We start from the raw sequence: 16947 nt of genomic DNA on the forward strand, positions 1-16947 counted from the left end.
TGATCGTTTCCAGATTTTTTTTAAAGGACGTTTTAAAGCTGCTGTCTATGTGTGCGTTAAACTATATCTCGTAATAAATGTATATTTCTGTGTGTGTTTACACGTTAAAGTAGTGTGGGTCGAGGGGCAGCACTGCAGTCTCTCCCCCCGCGTGTGTGGATGAGGTGCCGCCGCTGCTGATGACTCACCGTTTACAGCTTGATCATTCCACCCCCCATCCCCACATTAGTGAAATAAACATTAGTGACAAGAGAATGATTTAGGCAAGAGGACGTATGACAAAACAAAAGGTTCAAATCATGTTAGAGTTGGAATCACTTAGCTAGTCCATCACCAGTCACCCGCGCGGCTATTCATTAACTCTTTAATAATCGACTTGTCCCCGCTTAACCCCTCCAAGTACTGTCCTATTCTGCCGACTCTGTGGTTTAAAATTAGCCCTCTGGACTTCACTCGTGGTGCAGGTGGTAAAATGATTTGGGCAAAACAGCTGTGGCTACATGATCTCCACAGACAGAGAGAGGAGACATCTAGAATAGCTTCCCCTAGCAGGTGTCCATCTTTATAACAAACCTGCTACTTCTAGTTCAGTAAAAGTCCTCCAGCAGCCCACATTTTAGTTGTAGACTGGCACAAACATACCTCATTCAACTCATTTAGCGCTTGACAATTATTTGACAAGTTGAATCAGGTGTGCTTGTCCAGGGATACAATAAAAATGATTACTGTTTGGGGTCTGGAGGAATGGAGTAGTATTAGACTATAGACCAGGATTCTCCAACCCTGTTCCTGGAGAGCTACCCTCCTGTAGGTTCACTCCAACCCCAGTTGTAACTAACCAACCTTATCAACCAGCTAATTATTAGAATCAAGTGCACCAGATTAGGGTTGGAGTGAAAACCTACAGGACCATAGCACTACACAGCTTATTCAAATAACCAACTCATCATCCAGCTTTGACTATTTGAAATTAGCTGTGTAGTGCTATGGCAAAAACCAAAACATGCATTTTTTTATTTTTTACCTTTATTTTACTAGGCAAGTCAGTTAACCTCTTGAAACTCTAGGGGCGCTATATCATTTTTGGATAAAAAGACGTGCCCGTTTTAAGCGCAATATTTTGTCACAAAAAGATGCTCGACTATGCATATAATTGATAGCGTTGAAAGAAAACACTGACGTTTCCAGAACTGCAAAGATATTTTCTGTGCGTGCCCTAGAACGTGAGCTACAGGCAAAACCAAGATGAAACGGCATCCAGGAAATGAGCAGGATTTTTGAGGCTCCGTTTTCCATTGTCTCCTTATATGGCTGTGAATGCGAGAGGAATGAGTCTGCCCTTTCTGTCGTTTCCCCAAGGTGTCTGCAGCATTGTGACGTATTTGTAGGCATATCATTGGAAGATTGACCATAAGAGACCACATTTACCAGGTGTCCGCCCGGGGTCCTGTGCCGAAATTGGTGCGCAAACCTCAGCTGCAAGTATTTTTTCCATGGAATTCAGAGAAGAAAGCAGGCTTCCACGAACGATATATCAATGAAGAGATATGTGAAAAAACACCTTGAGGATTGATTCCAAACAACGTTTGCCATGTTTCGGTCGATATTATGGAGTTAATTCGGAAAAAGTTTGATGTTGTTGGTGACTGAATTTTTGGTTCGTTTCGGTAGCCAAATGTGATGTACAAAACGGAGCGATTTCTCCTACACAAAGATGCTTTCAGGAAAAACTGAACATTTTCTATGTAACTGAGAGTCTCCTCATTGAAAACATCCGAAGCTCTTCAAAGGTAAATTATTTTATTTATTTGGTTATCTGGTTTTTGTGAAAATGTTGCGTGCTAAATGCTACTCAAAATGCTAGCTAGCTTAACATACTCTTACACAAATTAGTGAATAGCGATGGTTCAAAAGCATATTTTGAAAATCTGAGATGACAGTGTTGTTAAGAAAAGGCTAAGCTTTAGAGCAGGCGCATTATTTTCATTTTATTTGCGATTTTCAGAAATCGTTAACGTTACATTATGCTAATGAGCTTGAGGCTATAACTGTATACAGGTTTTTTTCATAGCCAAACGTGAACAAAATGGAGCGATTTGTCCTACACAAATAATTTTTTTGAAAAACTGAACATTTGCTATCTAACTGAGAGTCTCCTCATTGAAAACATCTGAAGTTCTTCAAAGGTAAATGATTTTATTTGAATTATTTTCTTGTTTTTGTGAAAATGTTGCTGGCTGAATTCTAAGCTTATAGCTATGTTAGCAATCAATACTCTTACACAAATGCTTGTTTAGCTATGGTTGAAAAGCATATTTTGAAAATCTGAGATGACAGTGTTGTTAACAAAAGTCTAAGCTTGAGAGCAAATATATTTATTTCATTTCATTTGCGATTTTCATGAATAGTTAACGTTGCGTTATGCTAATGAGCTTGAGGCTATAAATAGAATCCCGGATCTGGGATTGCGCGACGCAACAGGTTAAGAACAAATTCTTATTTTCAATGACAGCCTAGGAACAGTGGCAGAACGACAGATTTGTACCTTGTCAGCTCAGGGATTCGAACTTGCAACCTTTCGGTTACTAGTCCAACGCTCTAACCACTTGGCTACCCTGCCGCCCAGGACCGAATTTGGGAAGCCCAGCAATAGACAGGAGCAAGAAATGTTTTCATTTGACAATCTTGCCCTAACAATTAGGAAACATACTTTTGTGTTCCATCAGCATTCTGCGCAAAGTCTACCAGAGATTCTGTGTCAGACATAGCCTTGGTTTCAAAAGAGAACGATACTAGCAAGACTGACACAGCTTAAAAAGTACAGGTAGGTTCAAAAACAAAACACCATGAAATCACCAATAACCAGAGACAAACCCAGAAGTGATCAATCAACTACCCTGCTGAAGGGACTTTGAAGCCAGAGATAACAGGTAAATCAATCTGCAGGCAGATGGTATTACAGCACTCCCACAAGATTTATCACCAGATAAATGTAGTAGCACCCAAAATATGTCTACTCTGAAGAGTTTGAACAATAGTGAAAGAAGCGGGCAATCTGAGAAGATTCGGGGACTGCATTAGCTTTCAGAAATCAAAACACAGACCATCAATCTGCATTTTAAACCTTTTCACCTGCGTTTTAGATTGAAAGTGTCTGTTTTTTTGCTTCGATAGTGATTTGGGGTGAGCAACTACAGATGCATTCAGCAGAAAATGGCTACAATTTGATCAGATGACAACTGAAGTGCAATGCTATTTTGGCTAGAAGCCGCACAAGTATATTAGCTTTTTTGCAAAAATAATGCATGGCCATCATATTTCACATGTTTATAAAAGAAAGTAGCCAGTTAATATTACATTTTACAGAGAGAAAAAGAACACCAAAAAAAGTAGCTACACATCAGTCTGAGTGCTGTCTGCTGATAGAATGGCCGTTCCTGAATGCAGGAAATGGATTGGTCTGACGATGAGCCAAGATTTCTCATCCGAGTGGAGAAGCGCAACGAAAACACAAAATGAGTATGAAGATGAGCAGAAATGACAATAAGAAGCATTTCAGAGCTGCGTTTTACAAAACACAAGATATTTCTTACATTTTGTTTCCTGTGTGAAAAACAACTCTGCATTAATGTGTCCCTTAAGTTTGGCAATAATATTGTTGCTCAGGAGCAGAGCTTTCTCAAATTCAGCTTTTACAGAAGAATATAGTTAAGGGACAGAAGAACAGTCTGTTCAGTGCTGAAATAATAGTGGAAAACATCCTTGGGAATTATGTTACTGGCTCTAGTAAAAGGAGAAAGATGGTAGTTACAGTGTAGAAAATAGCCTTGTGGAGGTCTGGTGAGTACATATAGTATTCTGGCCTAAATATAGTGTGACATTCAAGGGTTATAGGAAGGCCTGCTCCCTTTAAAATAAAATGTCAATGCTGTCCCTAGTAATACTGTAACCAGTAAAGAAAGCATATTTTCCAAATAAAAGCTGGAAGTGGACAAAAGATTAGTTTAAGTACTGGGATTTAGAATGGAGAAATGGCCTACTAACTAATTAGCAATCCTCTTTCGATTGTCAAGCTGGCAGTAATCTTAAATGATGGCTTCATTTCCTGGGCCAATAGTGAATGAGCTGATTGAAATACATGTGTTAAAAACTCTGGGCCACCCAGCCAAGTAGTGGAGCTGCTGCACTGCACACGCTGTGGAGGAAACAATGTGGAGCTATTCTAGCTTATCAGGGGCAGGGTGTCATGTCAGAATGTCCCCAATTCAATTGTCATATTCGGATTGTTTTGACTGTGTTGTGATCGATTGTGACATGTACATTTCTCTGAGCCTGAAAATTGTCACAGTTCAATAATTGCGCGCACGCCTAGCTAGCATAATTCGTGGTCAAGCTGATCGAGATGGCTTGGTTGCCAGAGGTGTGCAGTTGTAGCTTGTTTGTATACCTAAATAAACTCGTAGCTAGCTAATTAAGGCCAAGGGGGTGGAAGAGACAGCCGCACGAGCTCAGCCATTCACATAAGCAGACATGTATGCAATTATTGAACTGTGGCAATTTTCAGGATGTGAGAAATTTTACAAAATGACGCCACAATTGAGTAGAACAGTCAGAAAGTGAAAAGGAGAATTGGGAACATTTTTACATGACACAGGGAAGGGCACTACTACAACACATTTCTGAACATGCACAAAGGCCAAACTCAAATGGACAGATAACCCTACCTGATCTGACCCTCGCATATCCTTAATAAAACACCAACTGTCATGTCTACTTACACTAAATTGTCTCTAGCTAGCATACAGTACCGGTCAAAAGTTGACACCTACTGGTTTGGTTACTACATGATTCCATGTGTTATTTCATAGTGCTGATGTCTTCACTATTATTCTACAATGTAGAAAATAGTACAAATTTAAAAATAAAAAAAACTTTAATGTGTAGGTGTGTCCAAACTTTTGACTGGTACTGTAGATCAAGACAAAATAAATCGACCAACCACAATATCATACAAGGCATGGCCCTGTACAGATCCCCTGCTTTGTCATTACAAGTTCTACAAATCTTACAATTCACCAAAAATTCCCAAATACAAAAGTGCTCAACAAATCCTTGCAATTGACACATGTACATTAAAAGCCCAGTTGGAGCCTTACTCTGGCACTTTGGCATGGAGCTGGCAGAACAGAATCCAGCTATGACTAGGCCTATATACTTCTGGCCGTTATTGGTCTTGTTTCAATGCTCACTGAATAAAGGGCAGGAGAGGACACGTACCATAACGGACTGATCTAGGACATGTGGGATCATTCAAGCCTCAAGTATGAGCAGCCTTTCTGTTTGGCATTTCAACCGGTTGACACAGATGCTCAGTTTAGACGATGATCATTGTAAATTTGCTACTGGCACCGACGCTGTATATAGATCACATTCTCTTGTTTTTTTCTTACTTTCTTATATCTCACATTTATTTTTTAGTTGAACTATTCTGATATTGAATACTGCACTGCTGTGAAGGTGCAATATTTTAACTTGAATAAAACAATGAGTTTTTAATAGTGAGCAAGTGAGGTTTTTTCTTTTTAAAAGAATGTCAGCTATGAATATGATTTTTTTTAAAGGATGAAATGGGGCAACCATTGTCCAAATCATTGAAATATTGTATATACTATTATACAAACCTATCTGATGTTCAAACCGACAAACCCCTGTGCCACATCTGAAGTTCAAACCAACAAATGAATGTGGCACAGGGGGTTTGTAGAACCAACAAACAGATGTGGTACAGGCCATTCACTACTAGTACTGAAACAGTGCAGGGCACTGACTGTGGTGGATATGCAGTGCCATTTTAATCTAGGATCAAACAGAAAATCCCCTCCCCCAAGAGTTCACTCCAGGTCATGCTAGCGATTAGGCACAACAACTTCTATGTGGAGACTGGAGAGAGAGCAGTAAACCAATGTATGCAGGAGAGGTTCTACACAGGCAAGTCCCTGATGTAAAGTGACTCTGCACTTTTTCCACACACTTGGCATGGCCAGATCTGCTGAGTGAACAGAGAGGATCAGCGCCTACACACACAAACACAGGCAGGATATAAAGCAGACAACATGGAACGTCCCTGAGGAACGGAACAGTGGTGCTGCTTACCCGCCTTTTAAAAATAGGATAAATATTGCATTGGTGGCAGGGACTAATATCCACACACACTTTAAAAAGCAGTGGCATTTTTCTAGATTAGCTGCCACAGGGAGCGAGACATTGCTGGGGAGAGCCCTGAAAGACCTGCGCCCTGGCTACAGCAGGAAGGAACTCTCGGACAGACTCTGGTAATGCGTTTTCAACCCTTGTCTCCAGGGTATGGCGAAAGGGGGATAAAAGCATGCCATGCTGCTGGAGAGAGGCAGAGCAGAACGGAACAGGCCAGCAGACCAGTTCCGGAGATGAGCTCATGTCTTGCCCACACCACAACGTTAAACCAGTTACTAGCCGCGCACACCATCCTGTCCTGTCCCCACATGTGGAACATTGACCTGCAGAGTCTGGTACTGTGCCCAGGCAGACAGCTGGTCTGTCTGAAGCCTCCCTCCACACACCAGAGGTGAAAAAAGAGAGCGAAAGAGATACACAAACCCAGGAATAGCTCAAGGCCTGGACCGGGTCAGTGCCACTGTCCCCCCGGCCATCTGTCTACTAGGACACCAGCTTTCCAAGGAAGTGATGTCAAGGTGCTGTGGATGACAAGGCCCAATGACATGCTTTCTAAGCAATGCATTTTTGCCATGAAACACTTTCATAACCACACGCATCACTAGTATTTAGAACTAGCATTCAAGAACAACAGATCTAATCCAAATGAAGAGTGATGAAGGTGAATTGGTTGAGAAATAGAATGAGGCGGTATCTACCGTCTACAGGTGACGTTTTCAATCGGGTGCAGAGTCCTTGAACGTCCCCATAACTTTCCCCGATTTTGCCTATTGCCTCTGCCCCCCGCAGTTCCATGAGCGACCGCAGGTCCTTTAGCGAGCAGCCAAAGTCCCCATGGTGGTTGGCCGTGGAGTTCTTCACTCCGCTGTAGGAGTTGTTTGCCATAATGTCCCTCTGTGTGCGCACCGTCGGCTACGGTGAAAAATGGCGTCCCAAAGGGAGAGCTAAAATCCTCAGCGAGCGAGCCCAGCAGTAGTTCCCATAAACAGCTACAAGTCCTTCAGAGGATGATGGTGGTGAAATGAGGAGACTCCAGGTAGAAGGACTTGGACAGATCAAAATCCATTTCCCTCAGACCGTGGCCCTATTCTTTCATGTTGACCGAGGTTCACACACACAGACTCCGAGAGAAGACAGCATTCGAGGATCTGAAAGAAGAGGAAACGTACATTTGGTCATTCAGAATTCAAAATGGCATGTTTAATTTCAATAATATACTAGCACTTATGAAAAAGTCACAAGGCAACACACTGATGATATAATCCAAACTATCAGGTAAAGACGCTTGTAGTCGTTCACTTCACAGCACCACTGAAAATAGACTATAGGAACCACAGGTCATTGGCAAAGACTCAACTTGAAATGCTATCCTTTTGAAGAGAAAATGTTATACTTATTTGAGGCACACCGCCGTGGGAGGCAGTCAGCCATTTAAACTCATGGACAGACAGGGCTGACATGTTATTCAACATTAGTATTTTCCTTGAGCCCTATGACAAATGTGAATAAAGGCGGAAGAATTCAGATATGACATTGTTTTAGCACTATCCACTAAGTTTGAACCATATCGCCCGCCGTAGTGCTAATAAATCAGAACAAATCCCCTTTCATTTTTTTTTTTAAATGACCAGCAACTTGAAGCAACAATTTGGATTAAGTCTACACTGCTAATATCCATTAAAAAAAGACAAAAAAAGACTGACTTTGCACTATTGAGCAATGTACAATAGTGCAAACTCAGCAAAACAAGTGATTTGTGGTAAGTGTATGAGGGCCACCATCTTTATGCACATCCGCTATTCAGTAATTGCCTTACTGTTAGGTATCAATTTGGCTGACCCTCATTAACTGGTTAACAAACGGTTACATTTTTCACAAATAGTAAAATGTGACAGAAAATACTATCAGAGATCTTTATATAATGACGAGAAGCTTATTTCAGCGCCCTAACACAAAGGCAGTCGTCCCAAGGCTGGAAGGCAGGCGACAGAAATGCATTGGGCTTGTTTTGATAAGATTCTGGCGAGAGCTGAACCTCTCACTTAGCCTCTTCCTCTCTGATACTATGCATGCATACAAGGACCGGACATTTTTCATTAAGAGCTTAATGGAAACATGTAACAATAGCAAGCCTATTGTGTTCATCAAAATTCTATAGCCTTTGTTTGAACATGCAACTCCTGTAATGTAGCAGCTAATAAGTCATTTTAAAACATTTGCCAAAATGCAATTAGCTGGAAAGCAGCGTTCTAAACAGCACGCCTAATGCGAGAGTCGTTCCATATGTGACAGAGATCAACATATCAGAAACTTAGAAAGAAGGGGACAATATATAACAACGACAAGGATGAGTTGCTTTTACGATTGTGCCGTCGGCTTCCGGACAATGAAAGAAAGTCGATATGAAAACCAATAGAACAGGAGAGAAATGCTGGTTAATGGCATCAGGAAGTCTTTATAAACTAATTGCCTCCACATTTCTATGGATGGATTTTCGCAAGGCTACTTTGAAGCAAGGTAAGACATGCCTCATTATTTGAAGTCAAATGTTAACTTTCAGATAATTACTGCCTCAAGTTCACATTGCAAAGTGGTGGGTGACGCACTGATAGCCTGCCTACCGTTGATGATAGCCTATGCACTCAAATGGCAAATGGGAGACGTACTTTACGAGTTGAAATTGAGAAGTAAAAATAGTTATTTTTAAATTGTGGCCATCAAAGTTTAAACACTCGATTGCATGTAGAATATTTATTTGTTGCGCTTTGTTGACTGCGCTTACAAAAGCATGTTTCACTCCAGTGAGGAGCTACTCTGGCGCTCTCTGACAGGTTGTAAGATATTCCGCTCCTCAAACTAGGCTCAAACTATGCTGTACACGTTTGATAAATAAGATGCATGATGACTAACAAAAATACACACGTGCTAATTTAATTCCACATAATTATGCAAATTAACCTATAGACCCATAAGCATGACCGATCAAATGTATTTTCAGGGGCCAGATTACCAGTTAAAATACCTACTTCCTGCATATTCCTCTCTATACTATGAACTAGAGGTCGACCGATTAATGAACTAGAGGTCGGCCAATTTCAAGTTTTCATAACAATCGGAACTAGGCAAGTCAGTTAACTTCTTAAGGTATAGGGGGCAGCATTTTCACTTTTGGATAAATAGCGTGCCCAATTTCAACTCCCTGCTACTCATGCCAAGAATATAAGATATGCATATTATTAGTAGATTTGGATAGAAAACACTGAAGTTTCTAAAACTGTTTGAATCATGTCTGTGAGTATAACAGAACTTAAGTAGTCGCAAAACCCAGAGGACTAACCGTTCAGAATTTTTTTTTTTTAGTCTGTCTGTTCAGTGAGTTCTCATTGGCAAACAATATTTCTTAGGAACTTTTTTTCAGTTCCTACCGCTTCCACTGGATGTCACCAGTCTTTGGAATTTGGTTGAGGTTATTCATTTGTGCAATGAAGAAGTACGGCCATCTGGGAACTGCGTAACACTGTTGAGAGTTGCGCAAGACTTAAAGTAGCTTGGTTTGTTGTCTTCCTGTATTGAACACAGATAGACCCGTCTTCAATTTGATCGATTATTAACATTTAAAAATACCTAAAGTTGTATTACAAAAGTAGTTTGAAATATTTTGGCAAAGTTTATAGGCAACTTTTGAAATATTTTGTAGTGACGTTGCGCATTTTGGAAGCTGTTATTTTCTGGATCAAACACGCCAAATAAATGGACATTTTGGATATATATGGACGGAATTAATCGAACAAAAGGACCAATTGTGATGTTTATGGGACACATTGGAGTGCCAACAAAAGAAGCTTGTCAAAGGTAAGGCATGTTTTATATTTTATTTCTGCGTTTTGTGTAGCGCCTGCATGGTTGAAATATGCTACCCTCTTTGTTTACTGTTGTGCTATCATCAGATAATAGCTTCTTTTGCTTTCGCCGAAAAGCCTTTTTAAAATCTGACATGTTGGCTGGATTCACAACGAGTGTAGCTTTAATTGAGTATCTTTAGTGTGATTTAACGAAAGTTTGATTTTTATATCAATTTATTTGAATTTGCAGCGCTGCATTTTCCCTGGCTTTTGGCCAAGTGGGACGCAAGCGTCCCCTATATCATAAGAAGTTAAGAACACATTCTTATTTTCAATGACGGCCTAGAATTGGTGGGTAATTGCCTTGTTCAGGGGCAGAATGACAGATTTTTACCTTGTCAGCTCGGGGATTCAATCTTGCAACCTTACGGTTTACTAGTCCAACGCTCTAACCACCTGCCTTACATTGCACTCCACGAGGAGCCTGCCTGTTATGCGAATGCAGTAAGAAGCCAAGGTAAGTTGCTAGCTAGCATTAAACTTATCTTATAAAAAAACAATCATAATCACTAGTTAACTACACATGGTTGATGATATTAATAGTTTATCTAGCGTGTCCTGCGTTGCATATAATCGATGTGGTTTGCATTCGCAAAAAGGACTGTCGTTGCTCCAACGTGTACCTAACCATAAACATCAATGCCTTAAAATCAATACACAAGTATATATTTTTAAACCTGCATATTTAGTTAATATTGTCTGCTAACATGAATTTCTTTTAACTAGGGTAATTGTGTCACTTCTCTTGCAACAGAGTCAGGGTATATGCAGCAGTTTGGGCCGCCTGGCTCGTTGCGAACTAATTTGCCAGAATTTTACTTAATTATGACATAACATTGCACAACCTTCAATGTAACAGGAATATTTAGACTTATGGATGCCACCCGTTAGATAAAATACAGAATGGTTCCGTATTTCACTGAAAGAATAAACGTTTTTTTCCCGAAATTATAGTTTACGGATTCGACCATATTAATGACCAAAGGCTCATATTTCTGTGTGTTATGTTATAATTAAGTCTATGATTTGATAGAGCAGTCTGACTGAGCGGTGGTAGGCAGCAGCAGGCTCATAAGCATTCATTCAAACAGCACTTTTGTGAGTTTTGCCAGCAGCTCTTAGCAATGCTTCAAGCATTGAGCTGTTTATGACTTCAAGCCTATCAACTCCCGAGATTAGGCTGGTGTAACCGATGTGAAATGGCTAGCTAGTTAGCGGGGTGCGCACCAGTAGCATTTCAATCGGTGATGTCATTCGCTCTGAGACTTGGGGTAGTTGTTCCCCTTGCTCTGCAAGGGCCGCAGCTTTTGTGGAGCGATGGGTAACGATGCTTCGAGGGTGGCTGTTGTCGATGTGTTCCTGGTTCGAACCCAGGTAGGGGCGAGGAGAGGGACGGAAGCTATACTGTTACACTGGCAATACTAAAGTGCCTATAAGAACATTCCATAGTCAAAGGTATATGAAATACAAATGGTGTAGAGGGGAATAGTCCTATAATTTCTACAACCTAAAACTTATTACCTGGGAATATTGAAGACTCATGTTAAAAGGAACCACCAGCTTTCATATGTTCTCATGTTCTGAGCAAGGAACTTAGACGTTAGCTTTTTTTACATGGCACATATTGCACTTTTACTTTCTTCTCCAACACTTTGTTTTTGCATTATTTAAACCAAATTGAACAGGTTTCATTATTTATTTAAGGGTAAATTGATTTTATTGATGTATTATATTAAGTTAAAATAAGTGTTCATTCAGTATTGTTGTACTTGTCATTATCTACTATAAACCCCATGAGAAGCACAGGCAAAAAGATGTAAGTGGTCACTACAGTAAAAGCAGAGCCAAACAAAATGTATTGTAGTTCATGTATGATCATTTATGTACCAACGCACATGTAGAGTTCTATAGTCCATTCAACTGGTATACAAGTCAAAATAAGAGCATTTCACTTAGCCTAACTGGAATTATTGCAAGAATTATAACTCATGAAACGCCCAGCTTCCTCCCACATAGTGTTTGGTGCTTAATGTGAAGTAGCTATATAGGAGAAAACCCTTCCTACCTCCAGAGGAGGTATATCTCCAGAGTCCATCATCAAAATGTCCCTGCTACACTTATTTCAGTTGTGCAATTAAAAACCATTTGACATTCAGTGTCCCCACTTTGGCTAGTGGCGATTCATTGGGAGATGGGGCTGGCACTCACTGAATGATCATCTCAGAAAAAGCTCATTTTTAATCTAATTAGACAATCTCTGGCATCATCTGGGAGATCCAGTCTCTGCTCTGCTGACCAAAGTGAAGAATAAAGCACAGCAGTTGTCAGCCTGTTTTAAGGACGATTCCATTTTGATTCATTTCTTAGAATCACCACAAGAAAAGGTGCCATGTTCGAAGCGGGGAGAAGGATGCACCGGAATAAGGAAGTCAAAAAAACATTCAAATGGGCAATGATGAAAATGACCCAACCTATATTGTCTCAAGGTTAAAATAGGACAGTGAATCCCCTAGGGCAGTGGTTCTCAAACTTCTACTCTGCAAAATAAAATAACTTTTCAAAAAATGTGTTATAGCCCTGACCTAGCACACCTGATTCACCTAGTCAAGTTGGAAACAGGTGTGCTCGCTCTGGAATAGATCAAATACATGGAACGGCTGGGGGTCCCAAAGGACAGATTTTAGAATCACTACTCTAGAGGAATTTACCACTGTAGGGCAAGCGGGGGAAGCACTTCCTACTCCCTCTCTCAAAGAGGTCACCAGCTGGGAAGTCGGTTTTATTCACTGTCTACATTAGTGTCTGGTGTAACAATGAACTGAATGAGAGAAAAAGTAGTGAGCACGCTTCCCTTTTTCAAGTCAGATCAGGAACATAATACTCATAACTGCATCTGCATTAGGCCAAAATCCCTGCATATTCTAAGATGCCCAGAAAAGAGTGCTTTAATGAGGGCACAAATGTGGTACATTCACACAAGTGAAAAAATGTAATTTCAGTAACTGGACAAATGAGAGCAACCCAACGAACCCACTACTTTCAGGCTTGTTTTTGAGAAACTATTTGGTCACGTGGCAATTCTATTTGGAGCCATCTGCCATGGAAAAAGGACAGGATTTATTATTCTTTACACAACATAATTGCAGGGCTGGTTGCAATTCTGAGGTGACATAAAATCTCATTTGAGAGGGAAATACCCCTTTTGCTGGCCACAAGTTTGGGGTGAGGTTGAAACGTACACATAGGTTTCCACCAAAATATTTCACGTGGTAGTGTTTTTTTATAGTTGTGAGATGTGCGAAAACACAAAGTGAAACTTTTTACCGTTGCCAAAGTAGAATTTGTGCTCTAATTTTAGTGTGGCCCATTTAGACAAGGAGGGTTGCAGTTACTTATTGAAACTGCCTGACAGGAAAATCTTGACAGGCATCTTTCCACAAATTCAAGTGAATTTCAAATGTGGCCCAGATGACTTACCATATTAACTTGCCTATTGCGGTGTGTGACTCTCTCAATGTGTTTTCTCCCCCCTAAATGGTCCTCTAAAAATGGTTGGCATATTTGAGTTGCCCTCAGCACCCAGCGAACACACATGTTCAACCCCAAAGTAATGGCGGCGGCCAGGCTCCATTTCCCTTGTCCTCACATCTCATGCTCTGAGCCTGTCCCCCTGCGAGCGTCTGCACCACCAAGATGAAGGAAGTGCCAACATTTGCTGAGCGGTGACAGTTTCAGGTTGCGGAACAGATCACATGTCACAACAGTGGAAAATCATTGTGATTGGATCACCGAGCTAACAGCTGGCATGGTATGGTTGAACAATGATAGGAGCGAGGTTAACTCTTTGTGTACAACAACAGCAAAACCCTTACTAAGTAAGAGAAGACCAAAGAAATCTATTGGGGTTTCACTTAGAACCGTATACGAAGATGTTTGTCATAAAAAAGCTCAGCGGTTATTCCTTTCCAGGGAGCAGAAAATGAGATGTAACAGACCTCTATGGCCAAACAGTGCAAATGTTATCTATTGATGGACTTTCAAGCAATTCTCCCCAAACTAAGGAAATCCTCTTGGTCATGGTTGGCACTTTGAACCCCTCTACATGCCAACTTACTCGTTGTGAGTCAAGAACAGCCATTCCAGGGATCCCTTTGCTATGGTCTTGCTAGTGCAGATGGGGGTATTTTTAGCATCCTACAGACTACCCCTCCCTGTCCCCATTCCCCACTCTGGCCCCTGCTGAAGTGGGTCAGGGCGTGTAAATGTGGAGGGTACAAAGCAGAGGCAGGCACCCAGCCTTACTCATGTCATGCAGCATGGCTCAGTGCTATCAGTGGGCCACTTCACACCAGAGACTGGGCACTTCTCTACTCTGTGTTCTACATGACCAGCCTGCCAATTCACGACACCATGCAGAGGTGTCCCCGCCTGGCGTCAACTCTACGACACACTTCCTCTTCCCAGTGCTCTTCTGCTCATTTAATCGAGATTTGTGATGGTCTCTTGGGGGACATTTAAAACTCGTCCTTTGCGTCTCCACTTTCCCTTCTGTACAAGCAAATGGAATAAATTGAGCCTCTTCATGGTTTTTAAAGGGGATAGGGTAGATTTTTTGAGGCTATGGTTTTATTTAACTTGTATGTCCTTCATTTTCAAGAGCAAGCCATCTTTGAAGTTGAGAGCCTTTGCGCTCCTTTTTTTAACTGACTCTGCTGGGCAGCTCTACGGCCTGAGGTAGGGGGTATAACATATTTTACGACCTATTTATTTTTTTATTTTTTTATCCCCGGATTCCCGCCGCAAACGGAACATCTTTCAGCTGGATCTTCACAACTAGTTATTTAGCTAAACCGCAACCCCGGACGATTACTGCTGGCTAGCGCTTCCACCCACTTAGCCTGAAGCTAGCCCCGCCAGAGCACCTGTGCTACCACCGTAGCATCCTCATGGGCTACAATACCTACCACCGTAGCATACTCCTGGGCTACAATTACATGGACCCACGACCGGTCTATCGATGTCACCGCATGAAGAGGAATAAACAGACTCACCCCATCGCGACGTCCACCAAAGGCTAACTCTCTAGCCCTTGCTATCTCCTTGCTTGCTATTTCGGCCTGCTAACTGCCAGCTTGTTTAGCCCCGGTCCGCTAACTGATACCTTGTTTAGCCCCGGTCCGCTAACTGATACCTTGTTTAGCCCCGGCCTACTAACTGTTAGCTTGTTAGCACAGGCCTGCTAACCGTCTGAATCGCCTCGTCCCAAACACTCACTGGACCCATATTTACTCTCTTATCTCTTTTCGATTTTTAATTTGTTTATACCTTCCGGTAACCTGCCTCACCCAATGTGATACGGAATCGCTATTATTTTTAATTTTTAGAACACACTCAATAACCTCCAGAAGCTAACTAGCTAACTAGCTACAAGCTATTTAGTCATTGTTAGTTTTTTTTTACTTGAATAACACTCACTAATCCAGCTTCCCTGCCCCCTGGACACTGATCACTTGGCTACATAGCTGATGCACGCTGGACTGTCCATTAATCACGGTACCTAATTCTGCTTGTTTATGTTTTATCTGTCGGACCCATTGCCTAGTCAACGCCATTTTACCTGCTGTTGTTGTGCTAGCTGATTAGCTGTTGTTGTCTCACCTACTGTTTTAGCTAGCTTTCCCAATTCAACACCTGTGATTACTGTATGCCTCGCTGTATGTCTCTCTCAAATGTCAATATGCCTTGTATACTGTTGTTCAGGTTAGTTATCATTGTTTTAGTTCACAATGGAGCGCCTAGTTCCACTCTTCATACCCCTGATACCTCCTTTGTCCCACCTCCCACACATGCGGTGACCTCACCCATTACAACTAGCATGTCCAGAGATACAACCTCTCTCATCATCACCCAGTGCCTGGGCTTACCTCCGCTGTACCCGCACCCCACCATACCCCTGTCTGCGCATTATGCCCTGAATATATTCTACCATGCCCAGAAACCTGCTCCTCTTATTCTCTGTCCCCAATGCTCTAGGCGACCAGTTTTGATAGCCTTTAGCCGCACCCTCATACTACTCCTTCTCTGTTCCGCGGGTGATGTGGAGGTACACCCAGGCCCTGCATGTCCCCAGGCACCCTCATTTGTTGACTTCTGTGATCGAAAAGGCCTTGGTTTCATGCATGTCAACATCAGAAGCCTCCTCCCTAAGTTTGTTTTACTCACTGCTTTAGCACACTCTGCTAACCCTAATGTCCTTGCAGTGTCTGAGTCCTGGCTCAGGAAGGCCACCAAAAATTCTGAGATTTCCATACCCAACTATAACATCTTCCGTCAAGATAGAACTGCCAAAGGGGGAGGAGTTGCAGTCTACTGCAGAGACAGCCTGCAAAGTAATGTCATTCTTTCCAGGTCCATACCCAAACAGTTCGAACTACTAATTTTGAAAATGACTCTCTCCAGAAATAAGTCTCTCACTGTTGCCGCCTGCTACCGACCCCCCTCAGCTCCCAGCTGTGCCCTGAACACCATTTGTGAATTGATCGCCCCCCATCTAGCTTCAGAGTTTGTTCTTTTAGGTGACCTAAACTGGGATATGCTTAACACCCCGGCAGTCCTACAATCTAAGCTAGATGCCCTCAATCTCACACAAATCATCAAGGAACACACCAGGTACAACCCTAACTCTAAACAAGGGCACCTTCATAGACGTCATCCTGACCAACTGGCCCTCCAGATACACCTCCGCTGTCTTCAACCAGGATCTCAGCGATCACTGCCTCATTGCCTGTATCCGCTACGGAGCCGCAGTCAAACGACCACCCCTCATCACTGT

At 41.9% G+C, this 16947-nt stretch overlaps 1 protein-coding gene across 7 annotated transcripts in view; it reads right to left on the reverse strand.

Moving 5' to 3' along the window:
- atp2b1a (ATPase plasma membrane Ca2+ transporting 1a) overlaps positions 1 to 16947 on the reverse strand; it is a 57080-nt gene that overhangs the window by 30520 nt on the left and 9613 nt on the right. For all 7 annotated transcript variants that reach the window (XM_064939355.1, XM_064939360.1, XM_064939357.1 and 4 more), the window contains exon 2: positions 6912 to 7361. In XM_064939355.1, the coding sequence (XP_064795427.1) occupies positions 6912 to 7098 (187 nt within the window). In that variant the 5' untranslated portion in view covers positions 7099 to 7361. The remainder of the gene's footprint in view (positions 1 to 6911; positions 7362 to 16947) is intronic.

The sequence above is a fragment of the Oncorhynchus masou genome, chromosome 27, assembly GCF_036934945.1.
Source record: "Oncorhynchus masou masou isolate Uvic2021 chromosome 27, UVic_Omas_1.1, whole genome shotgun sequence".
Lineage (NCBI taxonomy): Eukaryota > Metazoa > Chordata > Actinopteri > Salmoniformes > Salmonidae > Oncorhynchus > Oncorhynchus masou.